Consider the following 11,099-nt stretch of genomic DNA (forward strand, 5'->3'; position numbering starts at 1 on the left):
ACGGTAGCATCTTGCAACTATGTGGTGTCCACATAAGGCCGTTGCAAAAGAAATGAAATCATTCGCTGGGTGGGCTTTCCAAATCGGAAGCTGTATGCGTTTCCATTTAAAGAATTCATCGCATGAGATGTGCATGCAGTGAAAATTCTGTGCTCAACATTGATATTGTGTACAGAGGCTCCAGCAGACAATACTTGTGTTCCTATATTTAGTGAAACCGTGAAAGCTATGTCTCATTCATGTGAAGGTAATGTCAGCAATGGTATGCCAAAGCAAGCGATCTCATGGGCACTACGTAGCTTCTATTTAGTAATTAGCCGAGCCTTCTGAACAGCTCAGCAGAGCCATTTGATCTTACAGGCATATTTATGATGAATATAGGCACTTTTCGGCTCAATCTGTGGACCTGCTTTCTGTCATCGCAGTCGTAGAAATCCTACAGTTTGAGCCACATTAGAACTTTGATGTAATTGATAAACATGCTAGTTTGTGGCTAAGTAATGTGCACATTTTGATTTACATCAACTTTGGATCGTGTGTTGTCTGTGCTACTTTGGCTTGCAAACTGATAAATCGGCCCATTTCGCGTTTTGTGGTTCTATTCCTCGCACCGAAAAATTGTGCTTGCTTCGTTAGATGTATGGAGTGCTCTGGTTATGTTTTCTGCAAAATAAACTTCTTAAAAATGGCTTATGCACTGTAGGGTTTTGTGGGATTGCACGAGGCATTTGCTTTCCCTCATGCTTTATTTGTGGCAACCACTGACGCTGTTGTTCCTGCAGCGTCTTCTTCTTCTAGTGCTAGGCTCAAACAGGCTTCGCAGCAACAGAAGTCACCAGCTACTCATAAGGATTGCTTTTTCGCACACTGGCTCCCTCGCTAGAAGGGGCCCTGCAGCGAGCAGTCAGCATCTAGGAGAGGACGACAGTTACGCCTTACCTGCTCCGAACGTTCAAGCCTAGCCTGAGATATGAAGACGTCCGCAAGAAAGACATTGGGGTGTTCCATCACAAGACAAGCATCGATAGAACATGTGGGAAGCCAACGTCTCGAGTTTTCCCGCTAGTGGTGACTCGTGCGTGATTCAAACCCGCAACCTTCGGACATACAGTAGACTCTCAGTAAATGGAACCTGAAGGGACTGGGAAAATATGTTCCATTTAACACGAGTTCCGTTTACTGAAAGGTGAACATGGGTGCAAAATACAAGCCTAAAACCAAGTATTGCAGAGGGAATAGTTCAGTTTAAGCAGTAGTTCTGTTTAACAGATTTCCATTAAGTGAGAGTCTACTGTAGTTTGAATAAACGATACGATGACGTAGTTCAACGATTCAAACATGCAACCTTTGTGATGCTGGGTAAGCTTAAATGTGGGGTGTCCGTTTCGACATGCCCCTTACTTTGCTAAAGCACTTGCCTTCATATTTGGCTGTCTGCAGATGAGCTTTGTGTGCTGTCAGAGGAGCCTCTAGCTGTGGCGGATGATGCTGTGGAAGACAGCTGGCTGTCTTCTATCGCTGCGCCTGGCATGGACCATCTCGGTGAAGGTGCGTCTCTGCGGTTCTGGTGTTGGCTTAATTCAGAGCTCGATATCGCACCACTCTTAGACCTGACATTGCGGCCTTTTTTTGCTAAAATCGATTAGATTAAAAATGCATTAGCTTGGAAGTAAATGCAAGATAAAATACAATAGCAATACAGTGGGGAACAAGGGGTGAGGTTTATAATAACACTGTCATATTCATTCGAATATTGTTACGAGTGAATGTCGTGTAAAATATGTTGGCATTACAACAGGGGACAGGGGTGAGGTTTATATAAGGTCTGTTCAAGTTATGCAAATATAGTATAGTTCATTCAAGTTACGCAAACATAGTATCCTGTGGCGCAAACTCTGGCGCTGTGATTGTTCAGCCGCCGTGGGAATGATGGGTGCTATACAAATATCCGCCTAATCTTCGTGCTCGCGACTTCGACTGCACTTGTGGCTTTGTTTGTTCTTGTGTTTTCACGTTTGTTTTGGATAGAAGAATAGCTTGTTGTCAACATTTAGACGGATCTGAATATTGTGCATGCATTTATTCCACGTGCAAGAAGTGCATGATGGTCATGAGACCATCGGGCTTTGGTACTAAAGGAGCACAGGTAAAATCCAGGCACCTGAACATATCTTTAAGTTCGTTTAATAATTAGAAACGCCACTTCATCAACACCGTCACTTTTCTTGAACCTGATCCACAGCTGTCTATTGGTAAGTGCCACCTTGCGTTGACTTGGCCGTGCAGCTCAAGTTACCCCTCAATTCGAATTATTTGAATTTTGCTGTACCTGTTTGAGCAGTGTTGAAGGGAGACCAAGGCACAGCTCAGCATGCAATAGATTCCGCACAGTTTCGAAAACACGTGCCAGTCCTCCTTCATCAGGCGTGCTTGAGTATTGTGCATTATTTCATTCTTCCAGAACTTTCAAGCCAACTTGAGCTTGAGTTTGTAAAGCTTCGCTGCGACGCACCCGAATGGCTGGAACCTGTCCCCGATGTGCCCGTCCCAGCCGTGGAACTCGGTGTGGTAAGCAAGCAGGGCACAGATACTGTTACGACGGCATCAGTGGGCTGTTGGACTCTTGAGCGTAGTTTGGTGCGCTGGAGGATCTGAAAAGAACTTGAAGTTTCATGTTTTGTTCATCACTATTCTGATATATACATTTTTTTAATGGTGATTGAACAATCGGAGGTACCAAAGTAAGAGGAGTCAGGGGGACCTAAATAAATCTAGCAGTGGATTAGTTTGTTATATTAGAAGTTAACAATAGCATACGCAGCACCTGTTAAGGGGAGATGCGATTAGGAAAAAAAGGTTGCATGAACGTTTAGCCTAGGGCAATGAAATATTTGCTGTTTATATGTATATTCAGACTTTTATGCTGATTTGAAATATGTAATTAGAGTAACTTCGTTTAAACAAAATTGGAAGGGACCAGGAAAATGAGTTTCCTTCAAGAGGAGTTTCGTTTACTGAGAGATAAACAGGGGTACAATATTCAAATACGAAACCAAACATATTAGTGGAAGTTGTTGCATTTCGTTCAATAGTATTTTCTTTATAGTAGATTGCGCAGTTTTCTCTTTGTGCCTTGACAATGGGCAAAGTACAGTAGTCTCTCAGTGAACGGAACCTCAAGGGACCAGGAAAATATGTTCCATTCAAGAGGAGTGCAGTTTACCGAGAGGTGAACGTGAGTGCGGAATAAAAGCCCGAAACCCAGCATTGCAGAGGAAGTAGTTTCGTTTAAGGAGTAGTTTCGTATAACAGATTTCTGTTTACTCAGTCTACTGTATAGAGTTGAACCCCTTTATAAGAGGCATCCTCCGGGCAGCAATTCTTGTTTTTTATAGGAGATGTCTCTTATAGGAAGGTTAACTCGTGTGCATTTTCTCATCAACCCGTATTTTAGTGTAGGCAAACGGTGTCTCTTACACCCATTTGTCTCTTATATCAGTGTCTCTTGTAAAGGGCTTTGACTGTAGTTTGTTTTAGACAAGCATTTTATGCCCTCGAATTTTTATGGCTCGTGCTGCTCCACATTAACTCTAGAATGCGAGTAACTATCTTGTTTAAAAAAAAAAAACTGGATTTTTTTCCTAACCTGCTCCAAATTTAGATTTTCATGCATCAAAAGCAACATTTTGCTGTTCTAAAAATTGTTCCAAATTCTGATTGAGCTGTTGCACCCCTGCATAATTTGTGTGTTCATCAATTATTCCATGTGATCTATCACCGCTGTGCTGCTTGCTGTTAGTTTTCAAACAAACAAACAAAAAAAAAACGGGTGACGCAGAACTGAGCTAGTCAGCATTAAGAGTACTCTGTCTGCATTATCTCCCGCAAGATCATAATTTTGTCAGAAAGTGAGTTTTTATAATTTGAAAAGTGAGGAGAGGATTGTTGAGTACGGCAGCCATAGTTGCTAGTAATTTGAACATAGTTTTTGTTATTTCTCAGCTTTCATATTGGAAATGCTGACGAAAAGGGGGGAGAAGCTCAAGCTTGTTGAAATGGAGTTTCTGCAAGTGTGCAATGTTTTTATTCTGCATTTCATGCTATTTATGTCAATGCAAGTTATACCTTTCTTTAGTATCTGAAGGCAGCTATCTAACAAGTATTAGCTTGCGACATCATTGACTTGATGGTCGTGCACACCCTTGCCTTTTCAGGATGGGCTGGCCGATCCTGATGAAGACGACTTGGAGATAGAAGCCATGCATTTGTACGACGACGAAGGCAAGTGCTTTTCACATTGTTTCGTAGCTTGCATGTGAGAACGATGCATTTGTTGCTGAATGCTGTGTAGGTCAACCAGCAACTCCTAAATTTATAGCTGTCACCACATTGATACGGTAGTCTGTCGGCAAGGTGCTTTGTTGAAGGCAATAACTTTAATCATGCACATGGGAACTTCTTACGTGTGCCTTAGTAAACAGATGGCAGAGCATACACAAGAACAAGGCTATGGCAACCTTGAGTGAAATAAGTGGTCACATATTAAAAAAAAAACGAAACGTTTTATTTTATTGTTCGTAGATTTATTTATTATGCTGTTTAGGAATGCAGCAACTAGCCTAACTAAGGTAATGTTGATATTACACAAAAACATGTTGAATTTTCATAGAGAGCTTGCAAGTCCAAAAATCGAATAGCTCTGGCTTGCCGTCTGGCTTTGGCTAGCATAAGCAATGTCAAAGGGCAGGAATCTCTTGCGATTTCGAGCATGTTTGGGTGTACACGGAGTTGGCATTCGGAAGACTTTTTAATTATGCCGAGCACCAAGTGTACCGAAAAGGATACATTATTAACATGAGCCTGCGACGCAAAGGCGTGTTTTGTAGCTTTTCTTTGGAAAGTTTGAAAGCTGCATTTTTTTATTTAGCTGGTTCCACCAGCACATCCTGGGTTTTTCAAATAAGATGACCTTCTCGAAAAATGAAAAACGGAAGCGAAGCCGTTCACGTCCTATTGCTAACAAGCGCAGTCAACTACACAAATTTTGCAAGAAAAACTTGGAAGGCAAAAAAATTCAAGACTACGAATGGGAAGGGGTGTCCACAAATGGAGTCCACGAATGGGAAGGGGTGTGCCAGCAGCACGCCATGCATGGATTACTCCTATATGTGAAATTTCTTGTAATAGTGGCAAAGTTGTGCGTTCACTGGCCCTTATCGCAGGCAAAGTGCATGGCGCACACTTCTCTGAGAAACACTGACATGTCTATAGATGTGTACATGGTTGTCCATTGGAGGGAGAAAGAAATTTGCATTGCTACCCCCCCCCCCCCCCCCTCATTTTGTTTGGTCAATCCTGGATAGGCCTCACAACAGATGTAAAACCTGATAACAAAGCGATGTACTGCTTTTCAGAACTGCTTCCTTTTGGTCTCCAGCTTGTTGGGAGTAAAGGTGGGGGAAGTAGGCTGTTCTCGAAATGCAGTGTTGTAAGTCCTCGGCAGCCATTACTGTGGAAAACCTTTGTGGAACGACTGTATATGCATTTCCAACTAAGTAAAGGCATGGGGTGCCTCCCTTGATAATTAGGGTGTGGTGACAGCTCTCAAAGTGAAGTCTTGGAGTATGCACCAGCCCAGTCAACGGCAGGCAATGGGAAAGCCAAGGAAGTTGTTTGCCAGTCCTTTGATTTAATGTACTCCGCGTTTTGATGGCTTTGTTAGCACGGCTACACTGCCTGCTTTGTTTGGAGTTGCATAGTTGGTTATAGATTCACAGAACAGCACCTCTTGCTGCGGTGAAGCCATCTTTACAAGGAGGGTTACATGTGGTTACATTCCAGAGTTGTAATGACTCGGTAATGTTAGATTGCTTCTAATCAGTTACATTTTATAATTTTATAATATAATCAGTTATTTTTCAGAAACTGTAATATGCTGGAAAATTCAATGACATTCTTGTAATTGATTACAGGTAGCGACTTTTTTTTTTTTCAAAATAAACTTGTAAGCAGTTTTCTACAGTAGCCTTTATCCTGGAACTTATGCAACTTCTTTGTAGAGGCTCCCTATCAGAGCTTCTTTTTTTTTTTCACTTTTTCATTGGTCTTACCTGCAACACATTACCCGAGCATCAGCAACAGCAAAGCGTGACGCTTCATAGAGGACATGGACACTAGCATCGAAGCAGTGCTCAACCACAGGCTGGTGTGCATGGTGTTCTTACGTGATACCACTCTTCGCTCTAGCGCATGCATTAAGATAGTGTTTAGTGTAGCAGCTCGCTTCTTAATGAGGAAACATGGAAGAATCTGCGACCATAACTTTGGTGAACAACTCTCGTTGAAAAAAGCTGTAACACTACATCACAGCAGCCACGGTAAGCCACCCAGCCTTCAAGCAAGCCTCCAGACCTCTCGACCCTTCAAGCCGCAATGTTTGAGTTGTGTTTTCATGTTATGCAAAAAAAGTTTGAAGGAAACTAATGCAACACTAATTGATTAGGCTTCTATAATGACTGTTACTTTTTCGGTGCAGTACTTGACCTCTGTAATCAGCTGAATTTCAAAGTAATTCTGATCAGTTACTACCTATGTTCTTCAGGGTTTACGTGGGTCCTTCAAATAAGCTCCTGAATTTGAAAAGTTCATATTTAAGGCATTGAAAGTGGTGGAACTTTTGAAAATGTCTTAAAATCCTTGAATTTCTTTTTTTAGTAAACATTGTCACACATTTGACACCACAATATTTCTGATGCCAAAAATGTAGCAGGTCAAATATCTAATGTGCCCATCATAAAAGAATTAAGATCAGCAGCTCCCTTAAGGAACAGACATCGTGGATTCCTGGAAACTCTAAAAAGACAGTAGCAGGAGAAAGAGAAACAGAAAAATTTATCTTGCATTCAGGAGGATGTGCAAAATTCTTACAAAAAAAAAGAAAGGAAAATAGAAGCTGCTGTTGAGGAATTCACAGCTACGGCAGACTTGTATGCAGAAAATGCAGAGACAATCAGCGACTTGATGCGCATCAAGTTGAACGACCTTAGAAAGACTGCCAAGAGCAAGCAGCAGCAGATAGTGGATATTCGTATGACAATTTGAAAAAAGCAACAAGGCATTGCATAATTTATTTCATAGTTTTTCCTATGTGAGTAAATGTTTGCAACTTGTGTGATACTGAAAGTGATTACCTATGCAAGTTTGAGAAACTATGGTTGAAAGTTGTCTAGTAATAAAATATCATTGGAGCCTTGTTTTTGACATCTGCTCCATGATGTTATCCTTTTTCGATCAATTCTAGTTACTTCAAGCCTTTATCCTCCCCTGAAAACGTGTTGATTGGGTTCTTAACGGACAATGTGGTCCTTGAAACTTTGCACTCATAGCTTTGAAAGTCCCTAAAAACCCTTGAATTTTTGTCATGTAAACAAGTATGGACCCTGTTTGTACAGGTCTGGTGTACTTATTTTTAATAACTTTGCATTTATTTAAAATCTAATACTGTCATATTCATTCAAATATTCAAAGTCTGCGAGTGTTTGCACGGGCCTAACAAAGAAGTACTAGTATATTTCTATGTCCCTTTCTTGAGCGAACTACATAAATATAAATCGCTTGTGGTAAGCTATACCTTTCGGGTTCTCCCACTTTTCCGCTTTCTCTGCAGAGGGCTTCTTCGACTTGCCAGAGGAGTTCAAACTGCAGGACAAGCACTTCGAGGTGTTTAGAGACCTGCGTGGCATGAGGCTGCATCTTAAGCGCAGCGTGGCGGTTGTTTCACCCATGCCCCCCGAGATTCCACCTCCGCCCGTGCTTGACTTGGGCTACTTGGAAGGTGAGCACTCGAAAAATCACTTTTCCAGGCTGAGTGCTGTGTTGTATCATAATGGAGACATTGTATTTACTGTCAACGCAAACATAAGCTCACTCCAAAAATGTTGTTTACTGCATGTGAACGGCCGTGCTTGCTTGTGTTGTCCTGGCACACTCACTCTGGATGATGCTGATGCTGGTGCTTGTTACTGCAAGCTACCTTGTGTCATAAAAATGTTTCTGCATATGGCAACCTGGAATGGCAAAACTACTGTTGAATCTTATGGGATCTTCGGCTGGCGGCATCGATGGAGTTTTTTGTGTACTCTTGCGGTGCCACACGTTCGGCAGAGCGCCGCGCGTGCTGTGCCCTATGTTCGGCTGGACCGGCCACAACACGAGTGCAAGCCACCAGGGCATTGTGGAGGTCCACAGTGGAGCGTGGTGCAATCCCACTAGCCTATGCACACTGGCAGGCGGTGCGGTGATGATCCATTATTGTAGGCGAAATTTGCAGCTGGAGCTGCCGCAGAACACGACTGGACGGGACGGGAAACGTGCGTGAGCGTACGTCGTACGAGTGTGCTCGCACTAGCTACTTTTGCTGCCAGGATTTCACTGGAAACCAAGAGCGATGCGAAAATTGCCATAACCCTTGTCATGTTGTAACAGAATCGAGGCAGCACAATTTTATGGAAAACAGGCTCGCACTTACTGGACACGTAGCGTGTCGCAAGTGTCTCTCATTGTTTGGTTTTCTGTGCGCTCTCTTATTACCAGTACAAACAGGGCGCTGAAAATTGCAGTCTGCTAAATGGCATCTCGCAGACAGCGCTGCTGTTGCAGATTTGTCTGTTGGTTCTCGCGTTTGTGTGGCCCATAGTGAGGCTTTCCATGCTCCTGCGGAAAATCTGGCAAGCTCTGTCCAATTTCATGGTGCACATTTGTGAAAGTTTAGTACATTGCATCAGACATTCACCTTCACTTTGCCTGTGTCACGACACCAGGGAAAATAAGATACCGAGGAGTTCTTATCATTTTTCTTCCTTGAAGTTTATCACTTGGTGTAAATATGTATTAGTGCAGTCTTCTGAAATGTCGAAAGACGAGAATGATAGATTAGTGATAGGACATGTGCATGTGTTTCACCTGACCATCCCTAGCTGTCCACATCAGTAGAACAGTGGTTTCAGTGCTTGGCAGTTGACCTAAAGGTTGCGGTTTCGATCCCAGTCGTGGCGGTCACATTTCGATGGAGGTGAAATGATTGAGGCTGGTGGTTGAAATTTTCAGTCCTCCACTACGTCATACCTCAATGCCATATCGCGATTTTGGTACATACGTTCAAGATTCTTTTTAATATTATTATTATTATGACTATCTCCAGCTAATCTTTGGTAGTACTCTTTTTTTGTCTCTCACTAAAAAAAATTCATGTCACGAACTTATGCCTACATGTGCATGTCTCAGATTTTATCACACTGTGCATCCTGTTCATTGTACTCTCATGAGATCAAAAGCATCTGCTAGAATCTGGTCCTCATTGCAGCCGTGTCTTTGAAGCCAGAATAATGGGTTCACAATCCAACAGAATGACATGATTACTATGATCATGAGGTCAATGGCATTATAAATGTGTGTGATACGATAGAAAGTGTCACATTGTGTGTTACAGTGCATTAATATGAGCAGAAATGCCTAAATGAAAGCTTACGGTAGCAATAACACGAGTGTAAGTTGTCTAGCTTGCATTGTCACCACAAGGTGTGAATTGTGATGCATTGTCTTGTCAAACTTTTGGGCTTTAATTGTGAGGCACACCATATTGTATTTCAAGAGATAAAATCTGGTTCTACGTTAAAAGTGCTTTTTTTTAATAAGTACATGGAATTACGGCCTAATAAAATATGTTTATTAAGAACTAGCCGGACTTTAAATAGTACATGTGCAATTTTCTATCAGTGGTATTAACTGTGAGGCAACAAGTGATACACTATTTTTGATGTTGATTCCAGAATATAACACGTTGAAGCACTCGGCAATTATGGGTATGTCTTCAGAAAAGCTTACTTTCTGCAAAAATGTGTGTGTGTTGAAGAGATGTGAAATCTCTCTGAATATGGCGAGGGTTAAATGAGTCCAAATCTGTTTTTATTACTCTTTTATGGAAATGTCTTGTTTTGAAAGGTAGACATTGTGCCGATATAATGCAGCTGACTGTATGGGACACCTCATTATAAAACATGTCGCCCCAAGATGACTAAACTCTAATGTAGCCTCGATTCAAAGCTGCGATTAAAGTTTTCTTGGTATGTGCTCATTCTCATCCACAATTTCCACAGATGACTTTGTGGACCTGGAGGCAATCGACAAGCCTGTCCCACAAAGTGTACTTCAGTGTGTGCCTCTGGACTGAGCAAGTTCCACGTCGATGCCTTTAATCTGTGACTGTCTGCCCACGTCTGTGCCTGGTGAACTGAGCTATGTCCAGCATGCACTGCTTTCAATTATTTTTTTTATCTTTTATTTGACAGGCAGCACATAATTGGACCTCCAAGCATTCTGCAGCAAAGAAAATATAATCTGGCACCTTAGATTGTGTGCTGTGTCGGCATCCTTACCTTTTAAGTGCCTATTGACCAACACTTTGCTATAAACTTTAGAAACCAGTACAGAGTGTAAATAAAGTGTTTAAAAACTATGCAGCGTACTCTGTCCAAATTGAAGATCATCTTTGCGGATCATATGTGCAAAGTGTTTTCCCTTTCTAGAAAATCTGTCAACCTTACTTTTTTCTTATTTGCATGGTTAGCAATTCAATAAAAGTTTATGCAACATCGGCGTAATCTCATTGTTCGCCAGATTGATAAATTTACCTTTACTGACCTGCATTGTCATCCTACCATGGTGAAGCACTCCTTGAGCTTCTGAGCTGTAAAGTCGAGAAAAAGATCTCGCCATTTGTGGGTCGCCATTCTAGTTAACTTTAGCTTCTAAATCATTATAATAGCCATGCAATTTGATAAAATGGTTCTTCAATGAAGCTTCCATGGCATTAGTGACATGCAGCCTTCTGTCTTGTTCCTCATGGTAGCTGTCTGCCATGACTCCCCTTGTTGTCAGGCTAGGGGAGACACCCTTTGCAAGTGTCCCAAGGGTCTCGTTTGAATTTCTTGACTGTCAAGGACAACGCACTTTCTGTAAAACTAAGTGTGAAATGTGGAGCACTTCTGAAATCTGGGCACGGCAGTGAGAGCGTAGAGGAGGTATTTTAATACGTATCGTGC

General features: G+C 41.9%; 1 protein-coding gene across 4 annotated transcripts in view; it reads left to right on the forward strand.

Moving 5' to 3' along the window:
• The window catches only part of LOC119167309 (uncharacterized), a 29,808-nt gene extending 19,157 nt beyond the window's left edge, over positions 1-10,651 (forward strand). For all 4 annotated transcript variants that reach the window (XM_075866724.1, XM_075866726.1, XM_075866725.1 and 1 more), the window contains exons 6-10: positions 1,441-1,548; positions 2,462-2,568; positions 4,215-4,281; positions 7,667-7,834; positions 10,155-10,651. In XM_075866724.1, the coding sequence (XP_075722839.1) occupies positions 1,441-1,548; positions 2,462-2,568; positions 4,215-4,281; positions 7,667-7,834; positions 10,155-10,228 (524 nt within the window). In that variant the 3' untranslated portion in view covers positions 10,229-10,651. The remainder of the gene's footprint in view (positions 1-1,440; positions 1,549-2,461; positions 2,569-4,214; positions 4,282-7,666; positions 7,835-10,154) is intronic.
• The last annotated feature ends 448 nt before the right edge of the window (positions 10,652-11,099 follow it).

This window comes from Rhipicephalus microplus, chromosome 6, assembly GCF_043290135.1.
Source record: "Rhipicephalus microplus isolate Deutch F79 chromosome 6, USDA_Rmic, whole genome shotgun sequence".
NCBI classification, from domain to species: Eukaryota; Metazoa; Arthropoda; class Arachnida; order Ixodida; family Ixodidae; genus Rhipicephalus; species Rhipicephalus microplus.